Consider the following 23,242-nt stretch of genomic DNA (forward strand, 5'->3'; position numbering starts at 1 on the left):
GTACTCACTTTTGTGAGATACTGTTTAATATAATAAAATGTAAAATATAAATTCTATAAAATGCTATTGAACCAAATGCCCTTAGTCACTGTAATGGTAGAGTATGTCTTTTCTGAATCAGTCCGCTGTATTTGGGCCAAAATACCCCAGTACTGACAGACACACAAACACACCACTATAAGCGTTAGAGAGAAAGTGAACTGGAGAAAGTTAAAGTTTTACTAGTAATTCCCAGTACAGTTCAGACACCCCATATGTGCATTTATAAATAGAGCACCCAGAGACGCCAAACACACAACATCCTCCTCCATCCTGAACGACACAATCTCAGCTGAACCATGAGGGTGGTGAACCTGGTATGTACCTGACATTCAGACATTTACTTACATTCATGAGTTGTAGGCATTATACATGAATGACTTTTGCAATACTGAAAACTGTCAATCAAACTGTTGTTTTGAGTTGGTAGTTAAGTTGGTATCTATCTTTTAAGTTTTAATTCTTACACATAAACTTTTACTTTTAGGGTCCGGATCCTTCTCTGGCATATCGCCCCGAATGTCATGAGAAAGACCAAACAGAATTCAGGAACTTTGAGGTACAGTAAAATTTGGAATTTGGCATATTATTAACTTATGTGTAACTCCTCTTAATATGACATACTTATTTCCATTTTGATGTGTGTACATGTCTAATACAGAGTGGAGATCTCTTTGACCGTGTGTTTAATACATACAAGCAGATGCACACGTGCCAAACGCTGGACTTTGTCAAACAAAAGGTTGGTCTTTGTATGTATGTATGTATGTATGTATGTCAGTTTTTGCTCTGATGCACCATGCATTTTTTAAAGTTATGTTCTGTATTAAAACCAGACACTAAATAGCAGGTAAAAATCTAAATAAATAAAATGCATCTCTAATAAAGTAAGTAAAAGCCCTGTGCTGATTCAACTGATACAAATAAATGCAGACACACTCAAAACTAAAATCTGTCTCCATTGAACAGCATCTATATTGCAAGCTTTACTCGCATAGTAAAGTTAATTCTAGTTCAGTTAATTCTGTTTCTCTGTTGAAGTTAAACTAGAATAAATTTAAGATGCTCTGTGATGACTCAGATAAATGACAGCCTTCACAAACAAACACTGAGCACGACCTCTCACCTTTAGCACCTGGATTGGGCGAATTGCAATCACTTCAGCATGACCATGATGGAAAACATAAATTCCCTGGACGAGCTTGTTGACGAATCCGACCCTGATGTTGACTTCCCGAACTCTTTCCATGCTTTCCAGACCGCCGAGGGAATTCGCAAAGAGCATCCTGATAAAGGTGAGGAGTCAGCAGGGACAAAGGTCACAGGAGTCACTTACATTGTACTTAGATAAGATGGTGTTTTACAAAAGCACGTAGCTAAACTTGTTTTTGTCCAGTTTCTGATTAATATGTCCATACATGCTGGGCTTCTTTCAGGACTGAAATCCATATCTAAATGTGAAAGTTCATAGTGGAGATTTTTATTTGGGCGAATGTTAAAATACAACATTGCATCTGAATTTAAAAGCACTTATCTCATATTTACCTGTCTCCAGATTGGTTCCAGCTAGTTGGTCTGATCCATGACATTGGAAAAATCATGGCACTGTATGGGGAACCACAGGTGAGAGACAAATGCATCCAAACACAGTCTAAAACCCTACGACGGTCACATGGGCTAAATGATATGCAATCAGAAAGCTTCTTTGTGTGTTTCAGTGGGCCGTAGTTGGAGACACATTCCCAGTGGGATGCAAGTTCCAGAATTCAATAGTGTTCAGAAACTCGACATTTGAAGGCAATCCGGATGTGAAGAACCCAGCACTCAAGTACAGCAACACACCTTTCAAAACACAAATACACTTATTGTTGGAAGGCCAACCAGTTGGAGTGGAAAAGGGAAATGACGTGCGGTACAAAAGTTGATGCAAAATCCAAAAATGGTGCTTTATTGGTAGGTGTTAAATATTTACAGTGCAGGAGAAAACAAAAATAAATAAAAACTGTACAAAAGGAAAAGAAAACAGCAACAATGTGCAAATTTTGGCTAAACCAAATGGCCCAAGTTCGCAACGCTGCTCAGTCTTAGAGTCCACAATCAGAACTGAAATCCTTTCAGCTAGCAAGCCTATTTATAGGCTGACACCCCTCCTATAGAGCATACCAATCACATGTACAAACATTTTAGTTTGTAGCGATCAAATTAAATAATATCAACACCCAAAACAACACTTAAACCTTCCAAACAGGTTAAACAACAACCATTAACAGAGAAAGAGTTTAACAACAAATTAAATGGAAAAACAGCTGTTTCTAAATCCCCTCCCCCTCTGACATCATACCAAAATGGTATCTTCCACAGGAAGTGATGTGGCTGTTTCTATAAAAAACAGATTAACCTGGATTATGGGTTCGGTTGTACAGAGTGTGAACTGGGAAGTTTAACTGCAATAAGGTTTGTGGAAATTATGTGGAAAAATAAAGGTAATTATTATATGAATTATTATGTGTTCTGGCATTCTGTTATTTTTAGAAAAATAATAACATCTTTAAAGGAAATTTATCAAGAGTTGGAAACTATAACAAAACACAGCAGCACCAAAACTTTAGACTAAACAAAACAAAAACTCCATAACACTTTCCTGATGTGTACACAGATGTAACTATTGCCGGCAATGCACAGTATTAGTGAAATGGGTGTGTTTGTAAGTCCAAGTTTATAGAGTCACCAGGTTAACCTGTGACATTTCTCCCCCCTTCCTCAGACACCTGAGGTGTCCTAGAGAGGTAATCTGCTGTACAATTTTGTGACCCAGCTTTGTACAAAATTTCAAAGTCGAATGGCTGGATGGCTAAAAACCATCTGGTGATACGAGCATTTGTGTCTCTCATACGGCCCAACCAGGCCAATGCCCTGTGATCAGTCTCAAGTGTGAATTTGCGTCCCACCAGGTAGTATCTTAAAGTGTCCAATGCCCATTTAATTGCCAGACACTCCTTCTCAACTGTAGAATACCTGGATTCACGGGGAAGGAGCTTCCTGCTGATGTAGGCAATTGGTTGGAGCTGCCCTTGACCTTCCTGAAGAAGTACAGCCCCAATGCCATGCTCAGAAGCATCGGTCTGTACTGTGAAAGTCTTTTCAAAGTCGGGACTCTGTAAAACAGGCTCTGTGCATAAGGAGTTCTTTAAGTCTTGGAAAGCCTTCTCACAGTCCTGAGTCCAGTTAACTTTATTTGGCTTGTCTTTCTTAGTTAAATCAGTTAGGGTAAAGGCTCGTTCAGAGAAGTTGGGGATAAAACGCCTGTACCACCCCACAAGTCCAAGGAAAGAACGGACCTGTTTCTTGGTCACTGGCCGTTCTGCATTCTTGATGGCCTCCACTTTGCCCACCTGGGGACGTATTACTCCATGACCTAGCACATACCCTAGATATTGTGTCTCAGTCCTGGCTAGGGTGCATTTGTCTGGGCGGATGGTTAGACCAGCATTCTTAATTCTCAGTAGTACCTCCTTTAGATGACCCATATGCTCCTGCCAAGTTTGACTATAGATGATTATGTCATCTAAGTATGCAGCAGCAAACTTCTCAGTTCCCCTGAGGATCTGGTCCATCATCCTTTGGAAAGTAGCTGGAGCTCCGTGAAGCCCAAAGGGAAGGACACGGAACTGAAAATGTCCAAAGGGTGTTTTAAATGCAGTCACCTCCTTGCTCTCCAAACTTAGTGGAACCTGCCAATATCCCTTGCATAGGTCAAGTGTGGTGAGATACTTTGCCCGGCCAAGGCTCTCCACTACCTCATCCACTCTTGGCATGGGATACGGGTCAAATTTGCTCACACTATTGAGCTTGCGGAAATCCAGACAGAATCTTAGACTGCCATCCTTCTTGGGAACTAGGACAATGGGATTGCTCCATTCACTAGATGAAGGTTCAATCACACCAAGGCTCTGCATGGTCTCCAACTCCTCCTTCATAACTGGCAGAAGTCTTTCTGGGACCCGGTATACTGGCTGACGAATGGGTTTGGGATCCTTGAGAGTTATGTGATGGTGGATAACGCTTGTTCTGCCAGGTGTTTCCATAAAGAGTTGGGCTGGGATAATTTGTAGAAGTTCCTGCATTTTACCATCTTCCAGGTGCTCAAAATTCAGCTGACTGTTCCCCTGATGACCAGGCAGGTATTGTTCCTCGATTTCCTCCTCTCCCTCCACAGATCTCACGAACAAAACAGTTGCGGTTCCCGCTTCTTCCTCAGACATAGGATCTAGTTGTGTGGAACGAGCATACCACTTTTTCAACATGTTAACATGGAAGATTTGCAAGGGCTGGGTCCTGGATGGGATCTCGATCTCATATGTCACAGGACCCACTTTCCGCTTGATTTGGTAGGGGCCCTGCCACTTTGCCAGCAGTTTATGCTCACTCGTTGGTAACAACAACAAAACTTTTTCACCTGGTTCAAATGTACGGGATCTGGCTGTTCGGTCGTACCACTCTTTTTGGCGTTTTTGAGACTGCAGGAGATTTTCTCGTGCAAGGGTTGTGGTCTTCTGCAGATGCTCTCTCATCTTTAGCACATAGGAGAGAATATTTTTCTTGTCTGGTTTATCAGTGGCCTCCCAACTCTCCCTAAGTACATCCAGAGGCCCTCTGACCTGGTGAGCATACAACAGTTCAAATGGCGAGAATCCTGTAGATGCATGAGGCACCTCTCTATATGCAAACAGGAGGAATGGAAGCCACTTGTCCCAGTCCTTGCCCGTGTCAGAAACGTATTTCTTCAGCATCGTTTTCAAGGTCTGATTAAAACGTTCAACAAGACCATCAGTCTGTGGATGGTAAGGGGTGGTTCGTACTCTCTTTATGCCCAGCAATTGATATACCTTTTGTAGGGTGTGGCTCATGAAGTTTGGGCCCTGATCTGTGAGCACTTCCTGAGGTATGCCTACCTGCGAGAAAAAACGTAGGAGTACAGTGGCTATTTGCTTAGCTGTGACCTCTCTTAGTGGGTATGCCTCAGGGTATCTGGTTGCGTAATCGCAAATAACCAAAATAAATCGGTTCCCTCTCTGACTCTTTTCCACAGGCCCAACTACGTCAACTCCTATTCGCTTAAAAGGAGTGTCAACTACAGGAAGTGGTATAAGGGGTGCGTAGGCAGGAGTACGGCCAGTAGTGAGCTGGCATTCCGGACAAGATTTACAGAACTCCTTAACCTCACTGTACATCTTTGGCCAGTAAAATCTCTTTGCAATTCGCATTAATGTCTTCATAAAAGCCAAGTGACCTGCCCAGGGAATAGTATGCCCAAGTTCTAATACCTCCTTCCTGTATGCCTTAGGTACTATTAACTGCAGTCCGTCTTCCTTACTCTGTCGGTACAAAAGACTATTTTGTACAACAAAAGTCTCACCAAGCAAAGACACAACACCCTCATTTTCCTCAGCCTGTTTAAAACATTCAGTCAGAGTTGAGTCCTTACGCTGAAGTTGGGCTAGATTACCAGGGACCACTAAGTCTGCTTCAGTGAGTTCGGGTTCTTCTGCCCCTTCCTCAGCTTGCTCTGAAGTTTCCAACAACCCCTCAACCCATTCCCTGCGTTTCTGCAGCCTTTCCTGCTCTGTAGGCTGTGACTCACCTAAGCTAGTCTCAGAGCTGAAGGGCATTTCTTGCAGAATGTCTGGTGTTATTTCTTGGTGCTGTGGAACCTGAGTCAGCTGCTTTGCTTGGGCCCTCGTGACAACGCCACACCATACCGTCTCTTGCACCAATTCAGCTAGTACAGGGAAGTCAGTACCTAACAGTACAGGATAAGGCAGCTTGGTTGCAACACCCACATTCATCAGATATGACTGATTACAGACTTCAATATAAACCTCAGCAGTAGGCAACTCAGTGCTATCCCCATGCACACAACAAACTGTTACTGTGTCTCCTTCACTCCAGGAATCTCTGGGTATATATTGGGCCTGTACCAGCGTATGGGCACAACCTGTGTCCACCAACGCTGAAAGGGGTTTACCATTTAACAGTACAGTGATGACTGGCTCTCGATCGGACTGTGTTCTTAACTGTTCTGGCCGTGGCATATAACAAAGACCAGTTGTCTTGGGCTTTTTGAGGGGGCAAAGGGGCCTAGTGTGACCTGGCTCACCACAGTTATAACATATGACAATCTCTCCCTTAACTGTTGTCTGGGGCATTGTGGCCGATGTTGGGGGTTTAGAATGACTGGGCTTAAAGATTTTAGGGCCACTTTGAGAGTTTGAACCCACCCCCAACCCATCAGACTTACCCTTCAAAGAGTGGAGGATGCCAGCATATCGAGTAATTCCAGGTCCCTTCCGTGCAGCAATGTAGGCCTCAACCAATGTTGCAGCCTCTGCAGCGGTGTCGGGATCTCTTTCCCTTACCCAAGTCCTCACTTCAGGGTACAACACTCGCAGGTACTGCTCCAACACAAGGGACTCCATAATGTCCCTCTTATTACTTTGCTCGTAGTGTACCCATTTGGAGAACAAGTCCTTCAGTCGGATGTAGAGTTCCGTAGGAGTCTCATCGGCAGGGGTACTAAGGGACCGGAATCTCAACCGATATGTCTCCGCACCGATTTCATATTTTTTTAGAATTGCAGCTTTCACTTGGTCATAGTCCCTGGTTTGTGTGGAGTTCATAGCCACAAAAGCACTTCGGGCCTTGCCAGTTAGCAAGGGAATAAGACGAACGGCCCAGTTGCCCCTTGGCCACTGATACACCTCTGCAAGTCTTTCAAAAGTTGTAAGGTAGTGTTCAATATCATCACTGTCCTCCAGCTTGGCTATTCGAGGTTCATGGTCTATCACCCGCCTTGCAGCTCCTTCCGAAGCGTCATTTCTTGTCCGCTCCATGTCTAGCTGCATTTGGGTGACCTGGTGGCTGAGAACCTTGTAATTTTGTTCACGGCGAGAAGCCTCCCTCTCCTGCCTTTCATCCCGGTCCTTTTGGTACTGCATGAATGACTGGAACATTTGTGCCAGCGCTGTGACGGCAGCATCTCCCCCAGTAGCTGGGATTTCCGCAGGCAGCAATCTCTCCTCGACAACACCTCCAACACCTCCAACAGCACCTTGGTCCATTACTGCATCTGTGCCCTCCACGGGCTGACCCCTCGTTTTGGGTGGCATGTCAGCAGGGCATTACCTTATACAGCCACGTCACTCACTGGTGGGGTATCCCACTTCTGCCACCATATGTTGGAAGGCCAACCAGTTGGAGTGGAAAAGGGAAATGACGTGCGGTACAAAAGTTGATGCAAAATCCAAAAATGGTGCTTTATTGGTAGGTGTTAAATATTTACAGTGCAGGAGAAAACAAAAATAAATAAAAACTGTACAAAAGGAAAAGAAAACAGCAACAATGTGCAAATTTTGGCTAAACCAAATGGCCCAAGTTCGCAACGCTGCTCAGTCTTAGAGTCCACAATCAGAACTGAAATCCTTTCAGCTAGCAAGCCTATTTATAGGCTGACACCCCTCCTATAGAGCATACCAATCACATGTACAAACATTTTAGTTTGTAGCGATCAAATTAAATAATATCAACACCCAAAACAACACTTAAACCTTCCAAACAGGTTAAACAACAACCATTAACAGAGAAAGAGTTTAACAACAAATTAAATGGAAAAACAGCTGTTTCTAAATCCCCTCCCCCTCTGACATCATACCAAAATGGTATCTTCCACAGGAAGTGATGTGGCTGTTTCTATAAAAAACAGATTAACCTGGATTATGGGTTCGGTTGTACAGAGTGTGAACTGGGAAGTTTAACTGCAATAAGGTTTGTGGAAATTATGTGGAAAAATAAAGGTAATTATTATATGAATTATTATGTGTTCTGGCATTCTGTTATTTTTAGAAAAATAATAACATCTTTAAAGGAAATTTATCAAGAGTTGGAAACTATAACAAAACACAGCAGCACCAAAACTTTAGACTAAACAAAACAAAAACTCCATAACACTTTCCTGATGTGTACACAGATGTAACTATTGCCGGCAATGCACAGTATTAGTGAAATGGGTGTGTTTGTAAGTCCAAGTTTATAGAGTCACCAGGTTAACCTGTGACACTTATCTTCTAAATATCAAAATGGCTTTCCTGATCAGTGATATTAAAGTATTATTTATATATTAAGTATAAAGTGTGTGTGTGTGTGTATATATATATATATATATATATATATATATATATATATATATTTATTTATTTATTTTAGTATATTTTTTTTTGTTGCATATTTATATTGTATGTGTGTATTTAGTTTGTTCTTTTTAGCTTTCATTTAAGTTTTGGTCAATTTAGTACATTTCTCTTGTTCATAAGTTTTTTAAGTTACATTTTTCTCGTCTAATATGTCTTATATTTTATTTCAGATTTATTTAATGAATTTAAATGATTTTAAAAAGTGTTAGTTAACAATAACAACATTGTTCCTGCATATACACAAACTATTATAACATAGTAAAGGAATAACGGTCGCTTCATGTCGTTTCAAAAGTGTATGACTTTTGTCCATGGAGCACAAAAGGAGATGTTTTGAAGAATACCCACACTTCTCAATAAGACTTTTATGGTGCTTTAGTGTTCCTCAAAAGAAAGTCATACAGGTTTGGAAAAGCATGAGGGCAAGTAAATGATTTTTCACTTTAACGGTTAGTAAAGTTAATAATGGTATCCTATGTCAACATAGAAATAAAATGTTCATTGCATTTTTTAGCATTCCACTTGATGATGTAGTGTTTGCTTACTTCTCTTAATGCAGCACAGAGTTTGGGATCTATAAACCTCAATCGGGGCTTGATAATGTCCTGATGTCTTGGGGACATGACGGTGAGTGATTTGAATGAGATGATTTTGCATCCAATGTCTCATTGCGAAACACCCACCGTTCAAACATTTGAGGTTTGAGTTGTTCTTATGTTTTATTCAGAAAATACACATTAAATTGATCAAAAGTGACAGTAAAGACCAGGGGCGTGGGAAGATGCCGATACCTGCTTGTAAAAGCCAATGAACATATTCTGTATGGGGCTAAATCACTTAATATTGAGAAATCAACGACACTTTCTATTTTATTAGAAAGGATTTAACTTTATTAAAAAGACGCTTTCGTCTTATATTTTTCTAACTCCTAACAATCGGACACTGATTGGAATCAGCTGATTATCACTTCCTTTGATTCGATACGTCTCAACTAGTGTAAAATAATGACGTGGCTACAAGGTGGCATTATTTAAGCTACTTTTTGAAATAATTCACGACCAAACAGTAGCTCTCCTTCTACACACTTCTGAAGTCTTCCCTCTCCTCATTAAAACTCCAGGTGAAGGGTTGCCAGGTTTAACAAAAAACAGCAAAACAAGCCCCTTAAAAACACAAAAATAAGACATGGCAAAACTGTACCAGGGGAACAGTTGATGAATATGAATGGTATACCTAGTATTACAAATGACCAAGGCACTCTGACACACCACCTCACGTTAATCCTTTAAATTAATCATTTTATTTCCCTTTATATTTTCAGTTTCACTTTGATTTTAGTTCAAATAAATAAAAATCAAAGTTTAGAATCAAAACTAAAATTAAAACTATGAATATATCAAATAGAAATTTGATTCAAAATCGAGAATTGATTTTTAATCCATGACCCCAAGAATCATTTTGAATCAAATCGCGAGGTTCCAAAAGATTCCCACCTCCAATTTATAATGTTATAAAAGATTTCTATTTCAAATAAATGTTGTTCTTTTTAACTTTATATTCATCAAAAAAAGAATCCTAAAGAATAATGTTTTTTTTCAGGATGTTTTTAACATTGATAATACTAAGACATGTTTCTTGAGCAGCAAATCAGCACATTACAATGATTTCTGAAGGATTGTGTGACCCTGAAGACTGGAGTAATGATGCTGAAAATTCAGCTTTGCATCACAGGAATAAATACAATTTTTAAATAAATTCAAACAGAAAACAGTTCATATAAAGAAACATAAATTTTCACAATATTACTGTATTTTTGATCAAATAAATGTTGCCTCGGTGAGCATTTCAATAATATGACCCCAAACTTTTGAACGGTACTGTATTTGCTGCTGAAGTGACTGAGTGGAAATTCTTCTTGCACTATTCTAGAGTATCTGTACCAGGTAATGAAGTTCAACAAATGCCCCATCCCTGAGGAGGTAACGTCACACAGCTCACCTGAAAAGCAAACAAATCTAACACACACACAAACAATATAATGTGATTTCCACTTTTCTAAGATACTTTTGTACATTTAACACTCCCAAATTCCTTCAGGGTCTTTACATGATCCGCTTCCACTCCTTCTACCCCTGGCACTCAAACGGAGACTACATGCACTTATGCAACGAGAAAGACCTCCAGATGCTTCCCTGGGTCAAAGAGTTTAAGTATGTTATCAGTTTCTCAATAAGAGTATCTCATTTGTGATTCCATTTTATCAGTTGTGTGATCTACATATCGAAGATCTGACCTCACGCTGCGAGTTTCTACAGGTAGATCAATAACATGCATCTGTTTGTCTTTCCTCTGACAGCAAGTTTGATTTGTATACCAAGAGCACTGACCTACCGGACGTGGAGAGTCTGAGGCCATATTATCAGGCTCTCATTGATAAGTATTGCCCTGGTGTACTGCAGTGGTGAACGTGTACCATAATTCAAGAGACTGAATATCATTCTGACTGAAGGGTGGACTCTTTCGACTTCCGCCAACTAGCAACCACACATGACACCTTGGAAGCTTCTTCAGAAAATGTCAAATAAAATAAATCAATTATTATACCTTTGCTTTACCAACAACATGAAACAAAGAAGAATTAATTATTAACATCCTATTATGGTATGTATTCATTGTTATTACTATATTAGAATTAATCATGTATTCATATAGATTTAAGATAAATATGTAAATTGTGAGGCTGTATTTCTTTGGAAATAACGGCACTTGTGCCAGTGTATATTTTTCAAAGTTTATTAAATATATTACAAAACAGTAAAGCCGAGTGTTTTTTTGGTGTGTGTGTGTGTGTGTGTGTGCGCATCTTCAGTCATATTAACCATAAACATGCAATATTTTGACGACATCACAGTGAAAAAAAGAAAAAAAGAAGTAATGTCACGAACAAAATACACAAATCTAAGGCCATAAGCAGTTACAGTCCGATAAACAATTTCAGGTCATATAACACCAAAAATACAAGATAACAGTCTAAGGGAAAAAAATATTTAAGCATCTCTATATTATTCATGAAAATAAAATAAGATTGAAATATTTTCTGATACCTAGATTTCTGTGATACTTTTGGTATACCATAAGGCACAGCACATACTGGGCTTCATTCATAATACATGAGCAGAATAAAGGAATGTCTGTGCAAATAGTTCATAAAAGTGCTGGTTGGCATTTTGATGCATTCAATTCAGTGCAAGAATGCTTTTACAAACACAAATTCCGCTCTTCCGTTTAATGAGGCCCAGTATGTGCATTTGAATGTACAGTTTGCTTGTTTTTTTACAGTTATTTTTAGGTCTCATGGTAGAAGACATTCTGGGTTTTACTTAACATGATATCATGTAGGGTGTAGGCAGTTAGTGCACACTGGGGGAAACAATAACCTACCTTGTTTTGCATTTACCGATCAGACCAACAACATAAATCCCTCATTTTGCAGTGTGGTCCTATCAGGATTAGTTAAACTAAACATCCAGGAAAATCCAGGACACTACTGGTCTGGGATACGCTTCACTACTCTGTCTACATCTTTCAAAAATGCCTGTGAAAACAGAGAAATAACAATGTTTTGGCACAATGAAGATAAATGCTGATGTTTTGGGGTAGATGTCATTACCCTGAGCTGATATTAAAAAGTCCAGAGTTTCATTTAAAGCCACATGAGATCATTTGAAAAAACTTCACTTCCTTTTCCTAAGGCTGTCCTCTTCAGTTTCCTCTGCACTCACTTCCTCTTCAATTTCTCCTTCCTGTTCCTGTTCCTCTTCACTTGTTGCATCTTTCTCCTGCTCCTTTCCATCTTCCTCTGCATCATCTTTTGTAACCTCCTCTTTCTCCTCCTCCTCGTGTTTCTTCTCTTTCTTTTCCGCCACATTGAAGCATGTCCGTCCTGCGGCATGTTTGTCCGTGTGTTGGTTCTGGAGCGATTCGTGTTGGCGATGATGTGCACGTGACCGCAGAGAGTTGAGGAGACACACAGTCGCTGCAGAGCTGAAGAGAGTCCACAGCAGAAGATGAGGTGGCATCTCACGGGCATGTTCACCAACATATCGCAATAACCGCGGCAGCCAAGCATTCGAGCTGCGCCTCAGAGGAGCCTTATCCTGATGGGAAAAATGGGAAGAGGGTCTCGACCAGATCAAGAGATGGTATTTAAAATTGTTAAACCTTCATTAACTCTTTCATTGACAAGATTTTCCATCACTTATGACACAGATTGACGCATATTTCCCCGGCAATCCATGTTTTCACTGTTATATGTTAGGGGGTGCTATTATGCATCTTCTGAAATAGTACAGATGCTCCAAATCCAAAAACAAGTGAAAAAGAAGCAGAAACAAGCGATAGAAGATTGCTTACACACATGTAAGCTAACACAATCAAACATTCAACAGCATATGAATGAAACTGCCTAACGTTACTGGAAGAAATGTCAACCCAGGAAGAGGTATAGGCCTGTGCAAGCTTTATAGACATGATCTACTCGATCTATGTTTTGATCATCGTCTTTGACAAAAAACCAGAGGTGGGAGTAACGAATTACAACTACTCACGTTACTGTAATTAAGTCGTTTTTTTGGGTACTTGTACTTTTTTGAGTATATTTTTAAATCTGTAATTTTACTTGTACTCAAGTACATATTAAGCTAAGTAATCTACTTCGCTACTTGTAAAATCACATTTTGTTACTGAGTACAATTTGAATTGATATTCAAATCTTTGACCGGTATTTCGGTAGCCAATAAAAATATTCGATCGTAAACGGACCAATAAAACCCCTGATATTTGGACTGAATTAAAACCGCCGCAGTCGCAGCAGGTTTTGAAGAGCTGATCATAAGTGAAGGAGGCTAGGAGCTCAGAGTGATTAATGGCTGGACTGAAAGTTTGGAGAAACAACAAACTACATAGTAGTATTGTCAGAATATCTATATTTTGATACATATCAATACTGAAATATCTGTCAATACTCATTTTGGCCTATACACCGATACGATACCAGCTGCGCGTTCTCATTCTCTCATCTCAACGACAGCGAGTTTGACACCCGCCTCCTCTCAGCGCGGGATTGCATGTAGGCTATTACGCATAATTTTATTAATACCTGCAAGTTTCTATGGCATATTTTAATGGCAAATGTCACTAGTGCAATATTATAACGCGAGGGCACATTCATGTAATCGCAGAAAACTGGACGCGAGCTCTCAAATATACGAATGAACTGGACTCGGATATTGAGTGTGTGCTCTCGGACTGTGTCATCTCATGTGCAATCGCGATTCGCGAATCTCTCCAAGTGGTTCTCACTGCAGACTCAAATGACGTCCAGCTCCAATCTCTCCATGCTCCTGAATTAAACGTTGTCAAAAGTTATGAAAAATCTAGTCTTTTTTGCAAATTAAATTCAGTTTGAAATCAAGCTTCCTTGTGCTGTGTGTGAGCTATTGCAACAGTTAACGTTACCCTATTGTAAAGACAAATACACTGAGTAAATATTTAAGTTAGATTATTGTAGGCCTAATGGTTATTGATCAATGTTTAAATATGTAAATAAAAGCCCAAATTAAAATCTCACAGTATAAAGTGGACGTGTCTCTTCAGAAGACTTGAATTAAACTTTCCATTCAAATAGATTACTGTTACAATGAGTGTTGTGCTTTTCGATGCTTGAAAATAATGATTGCCTTGACAAAATGGATGGACAAAAATGTAGATATTAAAATATTTAATATGTGGTAGTTTTCCCGATGGTATTAAAAATTATAGGCTAGGCCTACTGAATACCGACATATTTCAAGGTGTCATATTGAAGATAGAAATTCCAGTATCATGACCACTAATTAATGTCATTCGACAATAAGGTAAAACGTGTTAAAAGTAGCTATTTTCTACATAAATCTATGATTTGGTTGAATATTTATTGTTAATACATTAACTATCGGCAGCTAAAAAGTAACTAGTAACTAGTACTCCGAGTAGTTTTTGAGAAGAGTAATTTGTACTTTTACTTAAGTACTTTTTTGACACCAGTACTTTTACCGTACTTGTAATTGAGTATTATTTCAGCAATGTAACGGTAATTGTACTTGAGTACAAATTTTCAGTACTCTTTCCACCTCTGCAAAAAACAAGATTTTATCAGCTTTTTTTTTTTTTTTTTAAATGTTGCTTTTATTATGAAACGTTTTTTTTTTTTTTTTTTGCAGAGGCTCTGTTCTTTCTTTTGATATATTGTATGTTCAGAAATACAACATACAACAAAATATATCTCTACAAAAATAACAGACAATAACAAAGTGTCTCTTGATGTCAACTATAAAAGATGTCTCTAAGCTTTCTATATGCTCAATGAAAATTAGTGCTGCACAATTTAGAAAAATAAAATAAAATGTGATCTTTCTGATAAAAATTGCTGTAAATATGACTGTTCAATATGGCTGTAATAATAACAACTTTACCATTACTATAATTACTATTTTTCTTTCAATTTCTTTATTTTACAGTGAAATATTACAACCGTTTCATTTTTTATTTTGTTGGCAACAGGCTGTAGACGTTCCTTCATGTGTGTAAATGAACATAGTACTGCACTTCACTCTGTAACATATTTATGCATATATTTATTTATTAACAATTTGATAATTAAACTAAGTCATATCGAGTTTTCCGTTTTATTTGGATTAATCGTGCAGCTCTAAATAAACTTCTTTAAAAAAAACTACTCTTCAGATAACAGACAGTGAACTTTAGGTCTGTTTGATGTTCCCCTGTGAGGTTATAGTTGAAATCAATGTTCAAAATGTGTCCTGATTCAGACTCGTTTCTTACCTTCAAACCATGTTGAACCAGCATCTGTTCAAGGTAAGAGTCACCAAGGTGCACTATAGGATAAAACTCTTCCACATACACCCGTCTCCACCATCGCTGGGGATATGAACTAAACACAGACAAACACATCTAATAAGACCTTAAAAGTCATAAAGGAAACACATTCAATGAGGCTAACATTGAACATCAACAAAAGGTCAAGCATTGTGTTTTGCAAGATAATAAAAATGTCATTTTTAACATGCATTTGACAATTTATAGCAAGATGCATTGTGGGAAATTGCATGTGCTCACCCGTCCGCTTTCGGCTCGCTGAACCAGTATTTGTAGCGGTGAGCTCTAAGATACACAGGAGGCTGTTTGCTGAACGGATACTGAGACTCGTCTGTCTGAATGAGTTTGACCACTGCACAACACACACACAGAACAGTATAATACAAAACACTGAATTCAGCACTGCGTCTTGCTCAGACTGATGCACTGGATGCCTTTAAATCTCACACATGCACAAACAAAGCATCCTTACCATCGCGTTTGCCCTGCAGGAGTCTGTGGAGGAGGCTGCTGAACCAGGGGCTCTGTGTCTGCGGCCCCAGAGCAGCAAACCACATCTGCCAGTCCAGCCTGGGCTGGTGCGGAGCCACCACAGGGGGCGCTGCGCTCATGTTCCCCGGCTTATACATGAACTCGATCTCCTGCAATAATTAATAATAATTAAAAAAATGTAGATCGACAATTGTTTTGGATTCAGAATCGGATCATGAGGTGCCTAAAGATTCCCACCCCTAAATGGAAAATGTATTTTTGCAAGTTTGAGGCTGCCTTTCGCACAGAACTTCACCTTTAAGATCCGGGTTAGATTCAATGTGTGAACCTACCTACAACTTTTTAATTACAAGCCCATATTTAATTTTTTGTAAAGTCCATCCTTCAAATACAAATCAGTGCTGTAATTCAGACACTATGCACTTCCTGAAATACTCGTAAACTGACCGTCCATGTGTTGCGATCCATGCTGCCCTCAATGACCACCTCTGGACGACCTCCGACCCCGGTCATTCTTCGGAACAACCCGTATGAGTTGACCAGCTGGTAACGGTCAGTCATTTCAAACGCTGTCCGGATCCCAGGCCAAAGATTACTGTTGGCATCATACTCAATGTAGGTGTAGGGAACCTGCACACATACTTCATTATTAGCCTCATTATTTTCTTTACATAATTTAAAGGGACAGTGCACTATATCTGAAGTACACAAGTTCTTATGTGTATTATGAATGTCAGAATGAGATTTTGATAGAAAAGTGTAGAAGGCACTTTTGATTTTTGGTTATAAATTACTTACATTTTATTCAACTCCTCCCAAAAGCTATCAGACTCTTTGATAAGACTTTACAGCTGCAGTCAAAAATATATAATATATATATATATTAATGTGTGTGTGTGTGAGACCCGTGCTGGCAAAATGAAAATTCTTTTCAAAAGTCTCTATTAAAAAACCTTGAAATGATGTATGATTTGTTGAAATCGGATCAAAAATGACTGAGCTACACCTGTTTGAAGTCGATAGAGTCAGCAAAGTAAATTGAGAAAAATCAAGATAAAAAAATTTCTGAAGGTTCCAAAACAAAATCACCTAGCAACCATACCTTAAAATCCCTGTAATAACACCAAATTTGCCACACACCAAGTCAAAAACAAAATATCTATAGGAAAAAATTTTTTTTCCATGATACCACAATTGTTTGATTAACATCCATGAAACAGACAGCCTATATAAAGACCTACTGTACCGCACAAGATGTTTTTCCCCAACAGTTAACCAAACGTTCACATAAGACATAACAGATAATGTTTGCTTGGAAACCAAGACAGATATTTTGAAATACTGTAATTCTGTGCATGAGTGTATATCAGGATCGCACGTTGTCTGAGGTGTCTTTGTGCACACACATTGAATCTGTCAGTCAGCGCGAGTAAGATCGTTCTGTTTACATCAGCATGAGTCTGAAAATCACATTTCATTGGTTCAGACCTTTTTACAGTCTATGGTTCAGACTCATGTCATCGAGAAATCGCTATGAATATTCACAAAGTTGGAATACTGCGCTTTACAACGATACCAAACTTGTGCTCGAGAAGCGAGCAGAGAAAAAGGTACTCCTCTCATAAAACAGTAAATTTAAAAAAATATTAAAAACTAAATAGACATTTAAAAAACTAATAAAAATAATTAAACTAAACTGGAAACCATCAAACTTGAAAACTAATTTAAAATTGAATGAATACTCTCATACTAAATTAATGATGCTAAAATAACACTGACAGGAAGTTTACTAACCAGACTGATGGCAAACATTGAGACAGCAGCTGCAGCCATCACTGCCCACTGGATTGTGCTCCAGAGACGCCACAACACACCCCTCACACAAGCACATCTGGAACATACAGTATGCATTAAAACATTTGTTCTACCAGAACGCCATCTAATGGACATACTGAGCCAACAAACCATAGGTGAACTATCCCGTAACACTCACTTAAACATGGCAGTGATGATCTCCCACGCGAGAGACAACACACCAATCCAGATACTGGGCACCGTGACAGTCTTCAGAAAGCCATTGAACTCAAAATAAGTAAAGGCTGAGAAAGAGGAACACAAAGAGAGATAAATCACATTGAACGATAACTGACCTCAATGACACATCGTTGAGAGCTTCACCTGTTTTGGAGGACACGCTTTTCTTTTCCCAGTCCACCTGCAGGTCAAAGTATTGGACTGTCCAGTAGCCAAGCAGGGCGTATACACTGACCTCAAACATTACAGCCATTCCAGAGAACAGAGTCTGTAACGATGCTGAAAAAATAAAAAGACATGGACGTCTGGACCTGGTTTTAACATCTTGTCCTAACAAGGTACAACATACAGTGCCATCTTAATGTAATATTTACATCCTCACTGAAAACAGTTTCCACAAATATATATAATGTATATTAAATAAGAGCAGCAAATCAGCATATTATAATGAATTCTGAAGAATCATGTGACACAGACTGGAGTAATGATGCTGAAACAGAATAAATTGCATTTAAAATGTATTCAAACAGCAGTTACTGTAATAATTCACACTATTACTGTTTTTACTGTATTTTTGATCAAATAAATGCAGCTTTGGTGAGCATAAGAGCTCTCAATGTTAGTGTAATGTAAGTTTGTCCATACTCTTTTCTGTCTTCAGCGTGGGTCTGCGGAGCCAGAAGTTTACATGTTGGTCATCCAGCAGCGACAGGCACAGGGTGATAGTGAGAATATTAAAGAAGTTATAATTCCCAGACAGGATGATTAACACCTGAAGCAGGACCTGTAACACAAAGTCGTCCCAATAATGCACAAACTCGTGGCAGCTTCTCCATTTCTGATCACACACATGCATACACACTCACCTGCATGTAGAAGGCGGCGAGTCTGTGTCTTCGTATGGGGCTGAAGAACAGGAAAGAAACTGCCATCTCGATAACAAAGGTACCCACCACACTGAGTTTCTGGAACCACACTGGCAGCTGATGAGCAAACCAGGCCAGCTGGGTCGGTATACATTGGGTCTCATAGTGATAGGTCAAAGCTGATGAGAGAACAACAGAACACGTGCCTCCATTACTCAAGCCCCTAAACCTCACTCCCATCTGGGTCACGCCACCAATGTACCCCTCCGGTCCTACCCGCCCCGCTCTGTGCGGGCCTCAAACCCAGATCGCCAGCATGGGAGGCAGGCACGCTAACAAGGATGCTAAAGACAGTCTCTAGCGCCAGTCGCTAGCACGTCTCTTAGGATCAGGGGAGTGAGGTTTACCTGCACAGCTCTCACTAGCTGTGAAACTCCATGACATTAATATTTTGAATCTTTTTGAATCTATTTTTATATTGTCCATTTTCATTTTTTTTTAAAACCTTTTTTTTTTAAATAATTGTTGCGTTTTTGTAATGTAATTCAAGTAATGCAAAGACTTGGCACTTCAAAACGTCTTGTAATCCTCAGAGGCATCTCTTAACTTTTTGTTGCTGGAGTAATCCTGTGTTTGTGTCTGTCTCGTATTTACTACTACATGACATGCGCAAATCAGTGGGCGGGGCTAAAGAGGCAAAGATGTAGAAGTAGGCGTTGATCTTCTGCAGAGGCGGTCTTTTGTCACACTGTTATATCATAATGTAACAAAATCTAAAATGAGTATTTTAGGGTAGCTTGGTTTCAATAAAAGTTGTTTTTGGACTAACGAGGAAGTTTTGAATTCTAAAACTAGGATGTTTTTTTATAGTACAATTACCTCTTAAATCAAAAGATCAAGGAAAATTTGCTTTTGCTTCTAATTCATTGGTCAACTTGAGAGCACTGCATTGTGGGACACTGCATCTCATGTGGTGCACCATTCTGATTATATTCTGAAACTTCCAGTAGCAACACAAGAACATGAAGGCACAGATACAAATATATTCTACAGTTCCTCACCTGTCAGGCCCCACCAAGTGGGGCAGCGGCTGGTCAGTTTAACGACACCTGACGCAAACATCAGCCGAAACAACAGCCAGCGCACCAGCCAGAAAGTCACATTATCATGGAGGCACACCTTTGAAGACCAGGGCATTTTCATGGGAGCGACGAGAATGGCCAAGAAGCCTGTCTCCAACAAGAGGTTATCCCTGAGAACAAGACAGAGAAAAGAAGTTTGACACGTATCCAAATTCTGATGTGCTGCTGAGGTCATTTCACATGCGTTATGAAAGCAGATCAACAGATGTGTGACTACAATAAATAATACTCTCAAGGTCAAGATTTCAAGGCTGTACAGAGTTAAACAAAGCCAAAGACTGTTACATAACAGATACAATTTAAGGAACAAGAACTTTTGTGAATCAATATAACATCAAGTGCAACAAACACTGACAAAAAGTCTCATACTCACCACTGAAAGTATAAGAATACCTGGCCCACCTAAAAACAACAAGCACATTTCAGTACTTTATACTTTACCTTCTAAAATGAATTATTTTTACCCTTAATAAGTAGTATTCGTAACTGATATGGGAGATTTGCTGTTGTTAAATTGTATTATATTTATATAATAGCATTATATCAGCCATAGGTCACCCTGTTCTCTATACATCACATCACCCATTGAAAAACCCATATTGGTCAGTCAGTATTAGAATCTGAATCTGATTGTGAAATAAGTTTGAACCTGGTAGAGAGACAGATAGAGTATCCAGAGCACCAGGAAAACTCTGCAATCTCTGAGCGGCGGTAAAGCCAGAGTCATTAAACTGAGCAGAGCTCCGGTCAGACTGAACAGCTCCATGCACTGCTGCGTGTCCAAACCCAGACGAGGACCAAACCACAGCAGGGTGGGAGAATCCTTCAGCTGCTCCATAAGACTCTTACCAGACACTCGCAGATGCCACCGTGCTGGCAGCAATCCCTCATTTCCATACAGACCTAAAGAAAGAGAGCGTTCACAGGGTCATAATTGCTGCAGAATCTTTAGTTTACTTTTAGTTTAGTTGTTTTATTGTTTGTTTTTTCAGAATCCTAATTTTCAGATTTAAATTAGATTGTGAATTTTCAATGTGGTCTAAACAAAATTGGACCCCATTGGGTACTGAATTATCACCATATTCCAATCTAGTGTTGTCACGATACCAAAATTATTGTTTCGATACCGATACCAAGTCAAGTATTGCGATTTCGATACTTTTTCGATACTTTTCCTGAAAAGGGAGAAACACTCTCAAATATCATTGCTGTGCTTTATTTTAAAACCGGGACAACATTCTAATCATATAACACACTAATAAATGAACATATGAACAGCAGATATATTAAACATTTGAACAAAATATGAAATATCAAAATATAAAAAAATACATTAGAGCAATGACATTCAAGGTAAAAAAAAATTATCAATTTAGCAGCATTATCTCATTTATCATAAGAAACATAAGAGCTTTATCTTGATTCTGAACTTTGAATAAAAATATGAACAGCGATTATATTAAACAATGTTTAATATTGGTAACATATGATAAGCCTCATTGGTGATATATTTGACGTGGGAGAGAGAGTTGTGGAAGGCCTATACTTCATGTTAAACATAAATAGCAGCAAAGACAACGTCGGCAGTGTTGACGGCAAAATAGGCTACAGAATAATTCGTTCTGTATTGAGAGGTGCAATATTTGAAAATCGATCATATTTTTTTAAAATTACATTTATATTTATGTCAAAACTTTCAAACATCAAAATGTCATTTATTAATATGTATTCGTGTCAAAATGACATGACATGACAAATGACATATTTTGCCTGGAAACGCTTCCAACACGCTTGCGTGTCGCGTGAAAAATAGGCGTCGGTTCTATTTCTAGCATGCACACGTTTTCCGCGCGTCTCGAGCTGCGCCCAGACGCGTGTGTCACGCAGGCAGTTAACATGGGAACCGAAATAAAAACGGACACGACACGCAGCCAGTGTGTCGCCGGCCTTACAAATCTTGAACGCGGTCATTCTTAGAAGTATCGATACTAATAAATTAAGGAATCGTGACGTTTTTAATTTCCCATTTACTTTTGAAGTATCAGTGCACCGTGCAACAGAGCAAGGTAGGCATCGTACTTCCATATGTCACTCCTCGCGTCATCTTTTTCTACGAGTCGTGGGCCACTTGTGCTCGCACATGCAGCCATCTCGCTGTAGTGTTTTGTCACATGACACTGACAGCGGCAGGTTCTTTGCTGCGTGCGTCAGGAAAAAAACACAGACGTCTATAGGGAGGCGTTTTTTTTTTTTTTTTTTTTTTTTAGTATCGATACTGATAAATTTAGGTATCGTGACGTTTTTCATTTCCGAGTATCGCGATACTTTTGAAGTAACACTATTCCAATCATTCCAATACCATGTACATTTCCAAAAACAATACTATGATACTTTTAGCTAAAGGAGCTGTATGTAAGAAATGTATTTCAATTAATCATAAAATGGCCCTGATATGTCACTAGACATTAAGAAATCATGTTCATTTCAAATACTTATATCACTGACAACAGTAGTACGGCCAGGATATTGTCATTTAAAAAGTGAAGTTGTAGCCCTCAACTGATGTTGATGTTGTCATCTTGTGTTTTGGCCTGAAGCGCCACCCTCCACCTATCTACCAATCATGAAGTCATTAGTGTTTCGGCATCCGGGTTGCCAGCTCTGCTCTAGTTTCCACAGCTACAGCTACAAACGTTCCTGCTGGATCCTGCAGCCTAGCTGGCAACCTCGAGTCAGGGGGGAGGGGGAGGGGATACACCGCTCTACAGTAATTTGAAAGTGATTGCAGTACCAGTTTTGGCCACAAACTTACATACGGCTCCTTTAAATAGACAAAAACTATTTTGTGCAATGCATTTCCTTTTGAGTGAAAGTATGGCTGTAATATTCAGACTTCAGGACAGGCATCAACATGCTTATCTGAGATGTTTTCTGCACAAACAATTCAACCAGACCCATGATGGGCCCTTTAAAATATTTTAATCTCTACTGTGCAAAAGCATTGGAATAAACAACCTGGAGATTTGAACAAACTATTACCTAATGTAGTAGATTAGTATGTTTATTAAAAACGCATGCCTAAAATACTTTTATTGCATGCGTCACAGATAAACTCTTAGTTTAATGCATGCAAGTTGAACTAAAAATCTTCCCAAACTCACCTGGAATCTGCACGTAAAGAGACGCAAAGGCAAACAAATAAATAGCAGAAAGGCACCACAGGAACATGTGCCTCGGCAGTCTTATATCTCCCATTTTTTGTATAACAAACTCCAAAAGGAAACAGTTGGGGTAACGTTAGGAATCTCCTCAAGATGGAGATCAGGAAGGTTTGAATGCAGAGGACTGACTGAGCGACACGTCTGACACTGCACAGGAAAACAGAAGCGCGCTGGCTGCCAACGAATCCTACTATGGCGAAGATTTGGCTTATGAATATTAAGTACGTCACGCTCGGGGAAGTCCAATTGATTGGCTGACCAGGTAT

The 23,242-nt window shown here is 39.3% G+C and overlaps 2 protein-coding genes across 2 annotated transcripts; one reads left to right on the forward strand and one right to left on the reverse strand.

Annotated features, from left to right (window-relative positions):
* Window positions 1-247: 247 nt before the first annotated feature.
* miox (myo-inositol oxygenase) lies at window positions 248-11,104 on the forward strand. The gene is made up of 10 exons (XM_084123728.1): window positions 248-356; window positions 527-598; window positions 701-781; window positions 1,172-1,334; window positions 1,595-1,662; window positions 1,758-1,867; window positions 8,845-8,912; window positions 10,215-10,264; window positions 10,383-10,495; window positions 10,642-11,104. Exons 1-10 carry the CDS (start codon window positions 339-341, stop codon window positions 10,748-10,750), a joined length of 852 nt encoding a protein of 283 aa, XP_083979854.1. The 5' UTR covers window positions 248-338; the 3' UTR covers window positions 10,751-11,104.
* lmf2a (lipase maturation factor 2a) lies at window positions 11,063-23,165 on the reverse strand. Its single transcript, XM_084123727.1, has 14 exons — window positions 22,917-23,165; window positions 20,405-20,658; window positions 20,129-20,157; window positions 19,675-19,865; window positions 18,614-18,792; window positions 18,393-18,531; window positions 17,892-18,026; window positions 17,707-17,812; window positions 17,508-17,604; window positions 16,161-16,343; window positions 15,694-15,862; window positions 15,462-15,573; window positions 15,168-15,276; window positions 11,063-12,442 (listed from the first exon to the last, which is right to left on the reverse strand). Exons 1-14 carry the CDS (start codon window positions 23,008-23,010, stop codon window positions 12,020-12,022), a joined length of 2,220 nt encoding a protein of 739 aa, XP_083979853.1. The 5' UTR covers window positions 23,011-23,165; the 3' UTR covers window positions 11,063-12,019.
* Window positions 23,166-23,242: the final 77 nt, after the last annotated feature.

The sequence above is a fragment of the Abramis brama genome (assembly GCF_963993115.1).
Source record: "Abramis brama genome assembly, chromosome: 9".
Taxonomy (NCBI): domain Eukaryota; kingdom Metazoa; phylum Chordata; class Actinopteri; order Cypriniformes; family Leuciscidae; genus Abramis; species Abramis brama.